The sequence below is a fragment of the Gastrolobium bilobum genome, unplaced genomic scaffold (assembly GCF_033153095.1).
Source record: "Gastrolobium bilobum isolate Gb01-03AN ecotype WA unplaced genomic scaffold, APGP_CSIRO_Gbil_v1 utg7116, whole genome shotgun sequence".
In the NCBI taxonomy this organism is placed as follows: domain Eukaryota; kingdom Viridiplantae; phylum Streptophyta; class Magnoliopsida; order Fabales; family Fabaceae; genus Gastrolobium; species Gastrolobium bilobum.
The window spans coordinates 296,880-314,540 of record NW_026897985.1 but is presented as its reverse complement, the minus strand read 5'-3'; the positions used below and the strand labels follow the sequence as shown (position 1 = coordinate 314,540).

The following is a 17,661-nucleotide window of genomic DNA, read 5'->3' as shown; positions in this document are numbered from 1 at the left end:
ATAGATTTGGTCAAACGACTAATGGAAAGTAAGTTAAAAGGAGAATCTGGAACATAGAGAACATGATCCAGAGATAAATTAGGGAAGAGAAGAACCGTGTCGATCCCACGGGATTTGGACCAAAGACTTATAGGCCATAGTAATAGTAGGAAAAGAACTAGTGGTACAAAAGAGGTGAATAAGGACTTATTACCAGAAATATGATCAGAAGCCCCAAAATCAATAGTCCAAGGGCCTAGAGATTGTAATTGAGAGATTCCAACAAAAGAATTACCAGTTAGAGCAATGGAGGTAGTAGTACCAGATGATTGCTTCTCAGACCACCAATTCATGAATTCATTAAAAATAGTTGTAGGAAGTTGTGCTGCAAAAGGTAACCCTGGATCAACAACACTAGAAGGAGCCTGAGCAACATGAGCAGTCCGAGGAGGCTGAGGTGGGTGGCCATGGAGCTTCCAACAACGGTCGACAATATGATTGGTCGGATGACAATTGGTATAGAGTAGCCGACCCTTAGAGGGTTTATGTCCACGACAGAGCCCTGAGCAGCAAGGGCAGAAGAGTCAGAGGTGTCAATCGGAGAGACATGGTGCATATCAGGTGCTGTTGATATAGAGGGCTTAAGTGGAATCCTAAGCAAAGTAGACATCACATAACCTAGTGTAGGAATAATAGCAGATCCCAAAATCTGATCTCGACTGGCAGACAAATGGAAAGATAAACCATTTAGAATCAATAACATAAAAATAGTACCATGTTGCTCCCGCTTCTTATCAACATCACCAGTAAAGGGCATAAATTCATGGAGATCATGAAGTAAACTTTGAGCTTCCCCCAAGTACTCAGACATAGGACAATCAAAATCATGAAGGACAAAGGTAGACATCAATTTCTGATATACATCATAGAGTCACTGCGTGTCATTTGTGTACAAAGCCTTAGCCTGACTCTAAACAGTCTCACAAGTATTTGTACTAAAAATCGTCAATTCTGTTATTGATTTGAATGTCGAGGTGTTTTTATTTGTTCAAATTCTCCTCATTTCACCGTTGTGGACCATTCCATTTCGTCTACATGGGTCATGGGTCTAAGAAAATTTCGTCCCATGGAGGAAACTTTTATCCCTTTACCACAAGTGGCAACTGGCAAGCCCATCTTAGTAAAGAAAAAAAAACCTCCAAAACTTATGCTACAAACATCACACGTTTATCATGGTTGTCTGCATGCATATCCAAACTTATCTGCTCTTTTCAGTTCTTCAAATATTTAATTTACCCATTTTCTTTTATAAAACTTGCATATAATTAGGTGGTTTTATCTTATTTTAGCACAGAATTTTTTTTGCATATTATGATTTTGACATGGTATTTACATGATTTAATTTCTGCATAAATATATAATATTTATATTTAGATACCAATGCTAAAACAGAAAAATAATTAAAATATATATAACAACAAAGTTTTTATTATGTAAATAACATTACTTTAAACTTTTAAAAGTAGATATATATCAATTTATTTTATTATTCAACTTTTCTTGTTAAAAAATATACTTTTTGGTATTAAAAAAATATTTTCTATTACTTTATATGGTTGATGATCAAACATGATTCCAAGTCATATGTCCTATCCGAAGGATGAACTGGACACCAATAACATCGTAGAATCGGCATTATAATGGAACAGTTACAGAACTAGTACATTATTGTCACTTCTTTTGCACTTTTTCTCTTTTTAGCTGAAATACTGAAACAAGCTAGTGAACCCAAAAATAAAGAAAAGATAAGAGAGTGTTCATGCATGATTGTGTCCAATATTCTAAGCGTGAATGTTGTGCAAGTTGATAAACTGTGAAAATTACACCAAATGAACCCTCATCAATTGACTAAAGCAAATTCTTAGAATTTTTTGGGAGAGAAAAATTATCTTTTCCTTGAAGGGATATATATTAGTCTTATAATTTCTCTAATTATAGTGGTTCAATACACTTTCTATTTTAATTATAAACTAGCCTTAGGGGAAATATTTTGAAAATTAAACAAGGTGGCTCAAGGAGGTTGCGTGGAAATACTTTCAAGTTATCTAGAAAAGAAAAGAAAAAAGATACTAAATGATCAGCTGAATGGAACGAGATTTGCGGGGAAACAAAAATTAAGAATCTTGTAGAAAGCTGCAGATGGAGGAAATGTTTGAATTTAAATTTAAAATTAAATATTAGGTTAAATTTATTTATAAAAATACAATGAATAAACTTTGATAATTACAGTATTATCATCATAAACAATTTAAAATTAAAAAGACGTTAAATTTATTTGTAAAAATACCATTAATAAATTCTTATAATTACAAAACTATAACCACAAAACAATAAAAAAAATTATTTTTGAAAATGTTTATATATTATTATCTAGTTTTAATTTTAAAAATTAAAAAGTTATTATTATTTTAGGAGTCAATTTTACAAGAAAATCTTTTAAATAAGTTTTTTGAATTTTTTTTAAAAACAAAAATTATATTTAGAAATAATTTTTGAGACTCTTATCCTTGGTCATAATTAATATAGTTGGCCTAGAAACAATGTTATCAAACTCGAATGGATAATTGATTTAGTAGGAATACTGAGTCATCGGTTCAATCAGTGAGTTACTGATTTAATTACAATAATTATATATATATATATAATAAATAGAAAATTAGAATTATTTTAGCTAATAATTAAAGTTAGATTAGTAATAAATACTATAAATTATAATTTATACTGTTTAGGTTCAAATTTCATTAATGGTATTTTTTAAATATTTTGTCAAAAATTTCATAAAATTGATTTTTTTTTCAAAAACTAATTCCAATTTAATACTGGTTAAACTGATTTAGGATCAGTTCAATGATTTTATACCAAATTAAGTACATAATTGATCTAATATTTAAATCGGATCGATTGAAGGTCCAATTTATGAGTCAACCAATCGGGTCGAATCAATTTTTATAACACCGCTTTGAAAAACTCAATTAGCCACACATGCCAATGGAAAATACTGACAAAACCGAGAGAACCGAACATTTCAAACCTGACCTGGCTAGCAAAGACTAGACACAATTTGCACTACAAAGAAAATAAAAGATTTGATATGCGAACTGTAGATATAACGCATGAAACCGACAGCAGCACAGAGCACACATTTACTTTTCGGCGTTATAAGGATTGCTTTAGGCTTTGGGAGTTGGTTTTAGGAGGGGATGGAAAGAGAACGGAGGGTTTTAGAAAGCTCTTCCTTTGTTTGTGAGTTTAAAAAAAGGAGGGGAAGAGTTTGAAGATTTTTACTAAACCCTCCAAAACTTTCTTTCTTCTTAAAATTAAAGTTCCCCCAATTTAGAGGATTTGACGAGAAAAATGTTAAAATTTTTTTTTTACCCTTAGCATTAAAATGTTAAAATTACATATTTGTGAATCATTTTTAAATGCGATATTATTAGAAAAATTCAAATACCGACGGAATTTATTGACGAAAAATATTTCATAAAAAATAGTGATGAAATTTTTGATGAAAATCATATACATCAAAAAATTTCCATCAAAACTAAAGACAAAATTAGAGACGGAACAAGATTTTGCCACAATCACTAACATAAGTTTTGTACGGAAAAAAAAGTTCAGTCAAAATTATTGATAGAATCTAAATTCTGTCGAAACTTTTAACGAAAATATTTTCGTCCAAAATTTTGATGAAACACATTTCCATCGAAAAGTTTCAACGTAAAAAAATTACGTCAAAATTTTTTACGGAAAATATTTCCATCGAAATTTTGCGAAAAATATTTCCATCAAAATTTGTGACAAAAGTTATTTCTGTAAACAAATTTGACGAAATTTTTTTTTTGTTAAAATTCTTTACGCAATCTAAATTTTGCCAAAATATATTCATCGAATTTTTGACGAAAAATATTTCCATCAAATTTTTTAACGAAACACATTTCTATCGAAAATTGTTGACGAAAAAAAATGTCATCAAAATTCTTAACAGAATTTAAATTTCACCGAAAGTTTTCGACGGAAATATTTTCGTTAAAATTTTTGGCAAAAAAAATTTCTGTCGAAATTTTTAACGAAATACATTTTCCTCGAAAATTTTCGACGAAAAATATTTCCGTCAAGTTTTTTGATTAAAAATATTTCAATCAAAATTTTCAACGGAACGCATTTCTGTCAAAAAATTTCGACAGAAAATATTTTCGTAAAAATTTTTGACGGAAAATATTTTGATGAAAAAATATTCTGTCAAAATTCTTTACAAAATCTAAATTTCGTTGAAAGTTTGAATGAAACATTTCCCTCAAAATTTCTAACAAAACAATTTCTGTCAAAATTTTCATCAGAACACATTTCCATCGAAATTTTGATCGAAAAATGTTCCGTCAAAATGTTTGAAAGAATTCTTTTATGTTTAAAACATCTGATGGAGGAAATCATTTTCATCAAAACTTTTGATTATTTTTGTAAAATTTTTCATCAGTTGAAAAATTCCGTCGCTTTTCGACGAAAAGTATTCTGACGATTCATCGTTTGCAACGTAGAAATTTCATTGAAAATATAATCTTTTTTGGTGTTGTGAAAAGTACATAAATAATTTTTTTAGAAATTTTAAATTTAATTTAATTTAATTTGTAAAGTATAATAATTATATTAATTCTAAAAAAGGATAAAATTGTAAAAATATCCCATTGACCCTCCATTATCCTCCCATCCCTTTTTTTCTTTTTACTACCAAACAAGGGAAGGAGATACCCTCCAATTTCCTCCCCTTCCTTCCCTCCCTTCCCCTTGGATCCCCTTCCTTTCCTTCCCCTCCAAACTCCCAAACAAAGCCTTAGTTTCACAGGATAAGAAGGATCAACATCCCAAAAAACAAAAAGAAAAAGAAGATAAGAACGATTTAATGATTGTATTGAGTCTATTGATGACTAGTTGTCTTATGGCTGTTTGCATTTTGTATGTTTTGAATCAAACATAAGTAGTATATTTATAAATTTCTTATTTAAAAATTCTTATAAATTATACTATATCTTAAAGATAAAATACTCTTGAGTAAAATTTCACTGATAAGACATAATATAATTTATAAATTTGTAAAAATATTTTATCAATATAATATTTCTCAAAATTTAATATAGAAATATAATATTTAAATATATATTCATAGAAAAGAATGTGATTTATTTCAACGCAGAAGCAAGATGTGTGAATCACTCAAAACCAACAAATGATATTTAAATTAAAAAAACTGTATATTAGATTAAGTCCAATATATACTTCTGAAAATTTGAAATATTATAAATATCCTTCTGTTATGGATACTACTTACCTTAGGTCCATTAGATGGGTCAAATCTCTTAAAGTTCATATCTAGAACCTTTAAGAGGGCACTTATGGCAAGTCATAGAGGCTCACCACTGGGGCATTCCCTATCCCTGCACTGCATCCCCTGTACACTGACAGTTGACAGCTTGATGAGACAAGGTGCTAGAGAGGACTCTCCTCTCTAAATACCCCTCTCACACATGGAGGGAGGACCTTCTTCTCCATCTTCTTCCCCACTCCTCTTCTATGATGTCACTCTGCCTCTATGCAGAGCTCTCACACACTCTCCCCTTTTGATGCACATACATGAGAAGCTTCATTAGTGCTTTGGTCTCTACCATTGCCATTATGGACATCCCTATATCAACATACTTCACCCTCCATGGGATACATCTTATTTACACCTACAGTGCACCTTCAAACTAGACGCATAATTTTTTTTTTTTATAGTTGGGTCGTCAAAAAATTTTGACGTCCATGTTGTTTGCGGTCATAAATAAGATGTTAAAGATGGGTGGTTACAAAAGGTTGAACTCTTTGGATATGAGAAGAAGATTTTAAAAGCAAAGAGAAATTAATACAATTACAAACCTCACAAGAAGAAGTTCAAATATCATAGAAAAGATAATTGGTGGGCTGATGATAAGATAATGTAACGTATCGGTGAAGTTTCATTCATTGAAGGAGATGACTGGCGGACGTCTACGCAAATGTCCGTATTTGCGCACATAAAAATTTGATTTTAGTTTTCTTTTTCTTTATTGTAAGTTTTTATTTATCTCTTGGTTCAATATTTATATTAGTCAATGTTAATTTTGCAATGCACATGTTAAATACCTTTTTTGTGTTGAGATTAAATGTCACTAATTCTTGTAGCAAAATATTATTTTTCAGGTAGTAACTAAAGATATAGGATGACTTAATTTTCTGGGTTTGCACACTTCAATCGCTCAACTCAGCAGTCATTGGACATAGTTTCATTGTCATACTTGCTTCACTGGTAACATTTAATGTATGGAAAAAATATTTGTCCTTTTAAATGACACAACTTGTGTCATTTCATTCTCACAAAAAGATAGGATCCACACTTTTATTTTTTTTGTCCACTCTCTCCTCCATGATCTATCTCTTTCTCTCACTTAAAATGACAAAACTTTACATCTTTTAAAATGACACACACATTTTTTTCTTAATTTATACATCATTGTTTACTAGTTTATGTTTTTATCTGTCTAAAATTGTTATTTACCCTATATGTTTTTTCTTGCATTGATAAGTAAATTCCTTATATGAAAGTTTTATAAAAAAAAATTTAATTTTTTTTTTTGGGTCCGCCAATATATGTGCAAGGTCTTTTTGCGTCAGCTCCTCCGTCGATCTATCCCTTGTCACTAGAAATATATTTAAACTTAGATTAGAGCCTGGAGAGATTATTATATGGGCTTTATTAATTTCATGCAATAGGAGAGAACTCTCTCATGTAATAGAGATAATCATGTGTAGGACCCACCTATTATAGAAAAAGAAAAAAGAAAAAAAAGTAACACAGAAATCGATGTATGTGTAGGAGAGAAAAATTCTCTCATACAACATAAGAGTAAATTTTTCCTTATTATATATATATATATATATATATATATATATATATATATGCACATGTGATCATATTTCTTGTTAAGCGGAAAAAATGCGTTGCATTGTTGTTAATTTTTTTTGGTAGTTAATTTTATTACACATTTAGCATAAAACTATTTTGTATTGTCATTCATTTTTGAGTTGTCATTTAATTTAATGAGTTTTATTATATTAATCATTACATGGCATGCATGTCTAACAACGTAACAATATTATATATAAATTTAAATTTTGTTAAACTCATAATACATCAAAATTTAAATTAAATAAAAAACTAGTACGATTTTATTTATTTATTAGTATAGGTAAAGAGTTTTGAAGGGCCGGCCTGGCTCAGCGATAAACTTGCTTACCGTGGTGTTCCAGGTCAGGGGTTCGACCCGGTCCCCCTGCAAAGTAGGGGTGAGGCTTGACTCAAATTTCTCTTTCTCAGACACTCACAGAGTGAGTCTTGAACTGGATCGACCTTTTTAGTATAGTTAAAGAGTTTTATATATGTCACGTTATAGAAACTTTTTAATATCATGTTACTCTAGTAAATCTTACTAAAAACAAAGAAGAAGAAAAAAATTAAGGTGGGGCTATTTTTTTTTGTAAAAGTAATATGATAGTACAAATTTCTTACTTGACATATATAAAACCCATAGTTAAATACTGCAATTAATCTTTCCTTTCTAAAATGGGCTGATACGGCAAATATTCTCCTTGATGTACAATTTCTTTCAAAAGAAAAAAAAAAAGTCCAAGCGAAAGGTCTGAGCAGTTGTTGCATCTTTCGGATCATCTTTTGACCCACTTAAATTCTTGGTTTTCGATATTTGAGCCCGCTTAATCTAAGGTGGGATATACTATAGCCACATGCCCACTACCTGAACTGTAATAAAAAAACAAAAAAAAGCAGGAGCTATTGAAATCTATATCTATATTAAAGCAAAATTATTTTTTGGTAAATTTGCTGATATGTTATTCTCTTTTTTAATATTTACTTTGTGTTCACACTATAAATCATTTTAATTTTTTCACTTTTAGAAACATTTCGAATTTGAATTTTTTATTTAATAGGTGGAAAAAAGGTTTAGCATTTATTACAAAATATTTCACTTTTTAAATTTGAATTTTGAAATTTGAACTTGATGTGTGGAAAAATAGTTCAACATTCATTACAAATATAAAATTTCACTACTTTCTAATTCGAAGGTGTTAAGCTAAGCCTATTAATCTAGCTGCATTCAAGAAAAACCATAATAATAATCTATATTCAAAATTTTAATTCAAATTTTTAATTCTACCACTACTTGATGCATTGAAATTGGTTAAATCTATTAATGATATATATTATTATACCTATTTTTTTTTTTCATTTCCTCCGCTCTCAATTACTTTTATGAATACCAAATTCAGAAATAACATCTTTATCTTCCCTCACAGAGCCACCTTTCTCAGCTTCGATTCTTCACCAAACCCCATCCTTTCCTTTCCCTTCATTAACTCACATTCTATTTCTCACTCACTCCCAAAACAAAGGTTTGAAACCTGTTGGAAATAATATTGTATTATTATTATTGTTTTATTTTTTAGTTCTAGAAGCTTATTTGGGTTTAGTCCATTAGGTCAATTAGCCTCTATAAATAGAGAATTGTCTTGTATAGTTATACACAATTCAATACAATATTAATATTTTCCGTATTTCTTAAAGTTGGTACAAGAGCTTGTGTTCTGGGAAACCTCGCTTCCGCGGAAAAATCCTTGTTGTGAGTCATTCTGGCAAATCGTCTGTGTCCGTGCATCATTCCGACAATTCTTTTTCAGTTCCACCACTCATTGACATAAACATTCGTCCGCCACTGTTCACAGCCGGCAGAGCACTTTTTCGGCAAATGACCACGCAATTAGAACCATCTCGAGGAGACACATCCAATCGTCCAAGTGGCGCTGCCATCATAGCTCTGATGCGCCGCCATGCACCGGTGGAAGTTTCTGTCGTTGTCCTCGCCTTTTCGGTGTGTGAGAGAGCGTCCAGCCACCTTTCCAGGCCGGACCACCACTGTCTTGTTCGTCTTCTCTTCCGCTTTTCAGGTCTGGTCTTCGTTCATTGTAGGTCTCATTTATTAGGGAGATATCGATAAAAACTCATTGTTTGGACACCGTTTTGTATATTTTTGTATTGGGAGCTGAGCTAGTTAATTAGATATATACATCAAAAGTTAGAAATTTGTTGTATAATTCATATGATATTTATTTAGACAAAATTTGTTATTATCAAAATTTTATTTGAGATTTTGATGGCTAGAGGTATGTTGAACATTATATTATATTACATTATTTTTTCTAAATATATCTTGAAGAAAAATATGATGATAAATTAATTTGTTATATTTTGCATCAAGTAATGATGTGACTTGGATGCAATTATAATAATAGTGTTGATTGCTCTAAGCTTCTAATGCTTGCTTTAATATTTTTGTTTAATGAGGTGCATGCTTCCGCTTGAATTGATTAAATACAAAATTTGTTTGGGAATGATTTTGGTTATTTCATGCAATTTTCTTCCCAAAGGAGGTAATTGTGTGTTATAATTGTAAATTTGTTCGGGATAATGTTAATGGAGGTGCATTGCTCTAGGTGATTTGTCTGCCCAAAGGGGACACATCTCTGAAGCCAGTGTGTGCTCATTGAGCAAATTTTCTTTAAGGTTGCAGATGAAGTTATTGGAGGCTCATTGGGCTAGAGATTTATCTGCCCAAAGGGGATGGATTTTCGAACCCAATATTGTGTTCATTGATTAACTCATCTGAGGTTCTGACCTTGGTTTGTGCATTCTGCCCAAAGAGAAATGTACTATTATGTCGGCCTTGTTATGACAACATGTTGTGCTAAGGGTGTGCATGACAATCATTCTATTCCCTAGCACTGTTTTTGAAAAGAAACAATTCTTTTCTATTTTTGTGCCTTGGAACAATTTCTGAGAAAAAATATGTTTGATAACATGTTCTATTTTTATTCCGAGAATGAGAAGTGTGTTTGATAACACGACAAATAATATAATAAAAAATAATTCCTATTAAATATAAAAAATTTCGGATCATCACTTTCTTTCCATATGATGTGGTTGTCGTGGTGGCGGCGGCGGCGGCGATATGGTAGTGGTGGTGGCAGTGACATGGTGAAGATAGTGGTGGTGGTTGTGACGGCAGTGGTTGCGACGATGGCGGTGGTAATGGCGACGACGGCGGTGGTAGTGGTGGGGATGGTGGTGGTGGAGGTGACGGCAGTGACTGCGACAATGGTGGTGGGTATGGTAGTTGGTGGCGGCAATAATGGTAGCAGTGGCATTGTGGTGGTGGTTGTGAAGGCATCATCAGGGTGGTGGTGGTGGCAATGGCGGTAGCGGTGGCGGTGAACTGGTGATAGTGGTGGTGATGGTAGTGGCAGAGGTGGTGGCAGGGGTGGTGTAATGGTGGCGATGGTGGTGGTGGTGGTGGTGGTGATGGTAATGGCTGTGACGATGTTGGTGGTTGGTGGCAGCGGCGACGGCGGTGGTGGTGACGGTAGTGGCTGCGTCAATGGTAGTGGTAGTTGGTGACAGTGGTGATGATGTAGTGGTGGCGTCATGGTGGTGGTAGTGGTGGCGATGGGGTAGTGGCAGTGGTGTGTGATGGCGATGGTGGCGGTGACAGTAGTGGTTGCAATGATGGTGGTGGTGGTTGATGGCGGTAGTGGTGATGGTGGTGGTGACAGTGATGGTGATAGTGGTGGTGGCGGCACTGGTAGTTTTGGTGGTGGGGGTGGCGGTGACATGATGGTAGTGACAGGAGGAGGTTATGATAATGGTGGCGATGACATCGTGGTGGTGATGGGTGATGACGACGACACTAGTGGTATGATGGTGGCAGCAGTGATGATTGTGGTGGTGGTGATGATGGTAGAGGTGGAGAGTGATTGAGAGAGATAAATGTTTCTCATTTTGTGCCCGAGAACAAAAAAGCAAAAATTTTCTGATTCTTTTTTCTGTTTCCCAACACAAAAATTAAACAAGTTCATCCCAGAAACAAAAAAATAAACCGGTTTTACCAAACGAGTTTCCTATCCATTTCTGTTCCAGGAAACAGAAATTAAAAAAGAATTGATTCTGGGAGGGTTGGCACACCATAAATGATTAACTCATCCTGAGCAACTTTTTCTTGAGGTTATAGATGAAGTTATTGGAGGCTCATTGGTCTAGGAATCTATCTGTCCAAAGGGAATAGATTTTCAACCCCAGTGTTGTGCTTATTGATTAACTCATCTGAGGTTCTGACCTTGGTTTAACCTTGGTTAGTGCATTCTGCCCAAAGTGGAATGTACTATTATGTTGGCCTCATTATAGTATCTTGACTAAATTGAATGTGTATATTGCCCTTTAGTTTATTTTAATGCATACCTGTTTTGCCTTAATAATGATTTTCTATGTTAGGTCCTTTAAATAGATTTGAAAGTATGTTTGATTCATTTTGAAATTAATATTTTGAAATATTTATTTTAATTTTTTATATGCATAAATATTTATTTGGAATTATTTTCTCTCATTCATATTTAATTTTATGAGCTCTTACTCATGTTTGATTCTGTGAAAAATATTTATGATTTTTTAAAATTTTAATTAATGAAAATTATTATAGATTATGGTGATTATAATATTACTATTTACTCTCTCAATTTTAGCGTAGATTTTATGTGCTTTGTCAATTAAGTTTGCTTAGTAAGCTAAGATATATAATTGTTGATATTGGGGATTGAATTTTGTGACATAAATTGCAGTTTAGTAAATGCAATATGAATTTGGAAAACATAAGCTATAAGATTTTTCATAGGTATGATTGTTGAGAATGTTATTTGAGAATCGACAGGATTCTTTATTAATAAAAATTATTGTTTGCAATTATCTGCCCAAAGGAGAGTTTATAATATGCTAATTATTTCGTTAAAATTATTTCATTTCTCATAATTAATATGATTCATTTTTGTAGTAAATATACTTATGATGTGAATGATAATATTGTCATGATAGAATTGTTGATTGTATTAAATTATAATAAATAGAGATGAGATCTAGATTTTTTATTATTATTAATTTTGATCTTCATAAGTCATTGCGTTAAAGTTATCCTATAGTTAATGTGGAGAGTATACTTGACATTTTCTTTAGTGTGAGAGATATAATTGGTTTTGCATGATTAAAATTATTGTGGAGTTAGTGGGAGATATTTGCTTAGTTTTTTATGTCGGGATATGAGTTTATTTTGAAATGAATTTTCTATAAGGCCTCTTTGAGAAGGATTTTGAATTCAATCAACATGGATTTTATTTTACATTAATGGTGATTTGATGAGGTAGTGACTTTCTTGAGCTATGATGAAAATAATTTCTGTTAGTATATTTATCATAAGGTCAGTGGGAGAAAAGTCTCTTTTTCTTGTATTGTATGTAGATGACTTAGTTATTGAGAATGTTAACTGACTCTCTAACCAAATGACTTAGGCCCATGATATTTGAAATGCATGTGAAAACATGGGCATTGTGAGTCGCTTTGATGTGCTTGGTTAGTTGGAGTTTGAGTTCTTTGTTATTTACTTATCATGTTGAATTGTTTATTATAGACATAATTGATATTTGGTTGATATACAAATCTCTTTTAGAGCAACTGATAATACATTGAATTATGTTATTGTATATATTGCATATTTGTGTTTGTGTTTATCAATTGTGAAACATTGGAACTCAGTGTCGTTGAGACCACCATGCCTGTGGTTGACACTATATTGGAGTTTGAGGCATGATAATAAGATTTTGGAACTCAATGTCGTCAGGACCACCATGCCTGTGATTGACACTATATTGGAGATTGAGGCATGATTTTGGAACTCAGTGTTGTTGGAACCATCATGTATGTGGTTGACACTATATGGGAGTTTGAGACATAGTGGTGTTGTAGGACTACAGGGCCCGTAGTCGATACCATATTTGATTATATAATAGTTTTTTGATAAACCATGGAATTTCTCTAGCTTTAAGGCATTTGAGAGAAATTTGAGGACTGACAAAAAAATAACAGTTTGGCTGTTGTTGGATCACATTGGCATGCTATTTTCTTGCTGCACTCCACACTAATGACTAGTCGACAAAGTCAAGTAACATTTGTGACCATGGAAGGTCTTATATTGGTAAGGATATAATCACCGCCTGATTTAATGTTATTTGATTTTAGTTGGATGGAGTCATATTCAGATATCGCACATTAGATCATGTGTTTTCTTAAAATGTGGCCACATTATAAGAATTAGTCCTTAGCCCGAGAGTCGTTTTCAAATAACTTGTTTTCCTTTTCTCTTTTAAATTAAAATTTTACAATTGATTTTGCCTAAGTGGGAGAATGTTAGGAATTTTTATAATAATTGTGGGCTTCAATCAATTGTAATTTTTCTTGTTTTAATAAAAACGAGCTAAGTCATGATCCATATAGGGATGCAGTATAAAGCCCAGTTAATTAGTGATCCTTTTGATTTGGGCTTGGATATCTGTAAACTGATTAGTATGGGTAACAGTGTAGGCCTAATCCATAGGCCCATGATGGGAAGAGGACTAGGGTTAATAAGCTTGACTAGGTCCCCTCTGCATCCACAACGTGTTAGAAAACCGTTACTCTATAACTTGCCCCATCGATGGTTGTGATTAGGGAGTAGTGTGAATTGTAGAGGAAGATCCTGATCTTTCCATTGCAGGAGCATTAGAGGAAACAAGAAGCCTTCAAGAAATCAAGAATCATGTCTTCAACAAGAAAGCCTGAATCTTTTGGTGTTCTAATGTCATATAATCTTATTTTATGATATTTCTTACAGAAGGTTCGTTGGTGGCTATATTTGAAGACTGAATTATTGAGTACATAATTATATTTGATTTACGTAATAATCAATGTCTCTGAATTGTAAAGTTTTGTTTGTGGTTGATACTTATAAAGTTCTGTGTGAATTCTCTAACTTTTTCAACTTCAAAAATAGCACAAAATAGCAAGAAAGTTCTTTTTTATTTCAGATATTTTTGAAGTAAAAGTTTTGCATTTTTTATTTTTACTACTTCATTTTTATACCTCCACCATTGTATCATTCAGGACTTCATAGCAAGAAGTAATTCTTGATTTCTTTTAGAGATTAACCAACCACGGTCAACAAAAAATTCGATTTTTTTCTGTGGTTCGCACGGTTGTAAATACTCAAATTCATTCCTTCAATAAATCTTTCGCCAAAAATTCAGAAACAATTATCTACGCAATGCACGACATGTATGGGCTTCCTAATCAATAGTCCCTATGGTTCCTGATGCGAACATGCTCAAGAAGAGCCCAATCTGCAGGTTTTACTGCTTACGCGGTTAAGCCCGCCCACAAAACAAAGTCATAACTGCTCTAAATATCATTCATTTATTAAATATGTTACGTTCGTTTGAAAAATGAAAAATGAAACGTGAAAAGGAGGGAGACAAGTAAAAATAGAGAGATTTAAATTGTATGATTTTTTTTTTTTTTTTTTACTTCCAACTCCCTTTCCATGGTATAGAATTGTCCAGTAGTTCTGATTGTCTCGTGTTTTTAGTCGTGTAGAAATAAACGTAAATGTTTATTTTAAAGTTTCATTTCAAGCAACAAGAATGATCATAATCATTCAGTGGTCTGCATTCAGGCTAAATGTGAGTTTTGATGACTTTATACTTGTTGATTCACAAACTAAACTACGGCTAATTAATTGTTTTTTTTTTTTTCTTTCTATCAATGGTACTGTTATTGGATAATTTTTTTTAATAATAAGTTTTTAAGAAGGGAAATTGTCTCAAAGGTTAAGGCAAAATATTCTTATAGTGGTATCAAATATAAACACTATTCCATCTTATACCAGTTAAGTCAACTCTTATAGGCGCGTAGGACAATATTACATGAAGGATCACGTACTTCTACCACTAAACCAACAAGTTTCTGTTACATATCTTTCAGTCTAATTGTGCGAATTGCACTTCTTAATTGAGAATGAGCCCAAATCATAAAAAACTAGTGAGCATTTCGTGCCTTGTACCGTTTGCTTTTTTTAGTTTTGGTAAAATTGAAGAAAAAATATATTTAAAGGAAAAATAAATGTAGAACTGAAAAGCATTATATGCATAGTTAGATTAAAGAGTAAAATTAAAACAAAAAGAAAAGGACAAAAATGACCCGTTATTTTTCTAGGAGTAAAATAAAAAAATAAATCAGCCTTAATTAAATGTACTCAAATTTATTACAAATGACAGATAAAACATGTAAGAGTCTAGCCAGAGATGAACCTGTATATTAACATTTAACAAGAAATATTTTTACCAGGGATCAACTAGCATAGAATTATTCCAACTTAATCAACTAGCAGGTATGTTGAATGACTTGTCATCTGTTATCTCTAGCAAATCATTTAAGAATTGAGACCCCTTAGTTGCTTTATTATCCTCAATTAAATAAATAATAAATATAAAAACAAGAGAGAATAAATACCATATCTTCTTAGGAATCATATTGATGCTACTATCATATGCTCAGATTAGATGCATAGAATAGTGGATGTATAATTTTGAAGACATCAAGAACTGGAATTAGTTATTGTTTATTAAGGAATAAACATATATGATATGAATAGAAAAGTGACAGCTCGAAATGAGATTTGAACATTTGATTGAAGAAGATATACAGAGGCACATGACAATCAGTTATTTTGTTTTTGTGTATGAAAAAGCATATATGCAAGTCTTAAGTCTGAGTTTGAAGCACCTAGCATCTCACAATGAAACCACATAATTAAGAGGCAAACCAAGTAACCAACCCTTATGAATAAGCTAACAGTGTATAGCTAGAAAAGCACATGACTCTAGGGAACATCAGATGCAGGTCTTATACCACAACAGAGAATAAATTGAGGTTTGATAACCGCTCCACCAGCAAATTGCTGCAAAGGCGCCTGAAATCTTTCTACCTAGGGTATTCTATCATTCTTCACATAAGAGATCAAACAAAAAGAAGATGGAAGCAAGAAGAACCGCTTTTAACCTGAAGCCATACTATGATCTTGACCTCCACAAAGATCAGAATAACTACTTACTCTTCCAAAGCTCCTGAATTTCCAGCTGCAGTTTCACCATGAGTCCAAAGGTTAGTAAAATAGGAAAAAAAAAAAAAAAAACAACAAACAAAAAAGATAAATCTTCTAATGGTAAAAATAAAAGATAAACTAATTGGACATTTGGACCACTTACTTTGTTATATATAAATTTATTGGAATTTACATATCTGAAAAAATGAATAAATTTTTAGTGCATCAGATGCACTGAGTTCGGTACATCTGTCTATTTATTTTATGACACGTGAACAAAAAAATATCACATCATCCAAAAAAAATAGATGATGTGATGTTTTTTGTCCACGTGTCATAAAATGATTGAACAAATATACTAAATCTTTGATACATCTATTTTTTGTTCACGTGTCATAAAGATTTATTCTAAAAAATGGATCTCTCATTTATTTATATTTTAATCATGCTCGTGCCTCGAGAAAAATCTTAAGTATTCATTGATAGATTGACATTCAGCAATTAAAATGACAATTTTCTATTCTCAGTGTTTATCTGCCAGTAACTAAATGAGATTTTCGCATGACATGATGATATTAAAAAAGGATCCATTCCCCTGAAATAATGACAAGTAATGCAAAACACTTACAGGAGCTGTCATCAGGATGCTCTTTCTGGTGGGTCTCCATGCACTTGAGGAGGTATTTAAAGGTCTCAATCTCACATGGGATGGTAAGCCCGCCACTATGGTCAAAGCCAAATTCCTCTGCAGCCTTTTCCAGCAACACTTTGAATAGAGAGTGGCCAAGGTAGCTGGTGGGAATTATGAACCTCCTAAGTTCTGGTCCAACATACACTGCCAAGTAACCTTTTGGAACATCAAGTGGGGGTTCAGGACTTTGGCAACTATCCTCATCCGAGTCACAATTGATAACATTTGTTATCCTTTTGTTAATTGCTGGTGGTAGGCCCCCATTAGTTGCATCAGAAGAACTGGGATGGGAAGTTTTTGAGCTCAAAGTCACAGTTTGCCACTTTTGAAGTATTTCCTTTAGTCTCACAATCTGTCTAATTCCAGTCAATTTGGAGCCTCCACTTTGTTCCATTGCTAAACTTTTGCCACTTTAGTGAAAAGTTTCCCAAGATCAAATTCAGTGGATCCGATTCTAGACTAAATAGTCACGCATCTTACACTACATGTAAATATATACAAGAGTCATGTGCTTGTATCAATTACAAATGCAAACAGTAAGACATGTTTGTTTTGAGTTCTTAAACAGAGGCGTTTAAATATATAAAAAAGAAAGGGAAAAAAGTTTCCGACGTTACTTTAGATAACTTTATCTAATGTTCATCGAAACGACGTCGTTTTGGAGTTGAAAAATTAAAAAATTAGAATGATAAAGATTATTATAACCCTGAAATAAATTAAAATTACAAAAATACCATGATTTCCGTCCCAAAACGACGTCGTTTTGATGAACATTAGATAAAGTTATCTAAAGTAACGTCAGAAAAACAAACCCAAAAAAAAAATACAGAATTGAAT

At 32.4% G+C, this 17,661-nt stretch overlaps 1 protein-coding gene across 1 annotated transcript; it reads right to left on the bottom strand.

The window, feature by feature from the left end:
* Positions 1-16,138: 16,138 nt before the first annotated feature.
* On the bottom strand, positions 16,139-17,218 carry LOC133311942 (protein SMALL AUXIN UP-REGULATED RNA 12). The gene is made up of 2 exons (XM_061513073.1): positions 16,762-17,218; positions 16,139-16,167 (listed from the first exon to the last, which is right to left on the bottom strand). Exons 1-2 carry the CDS (start codon positions 17,216-17,218, stop codon positions 16,139-16,141), a joined length of 486 nt encoding a protein of 161 aa, XP_061369057.1.
* Positions 17,219-17,661: the final 443 nt, after the last annotated feature.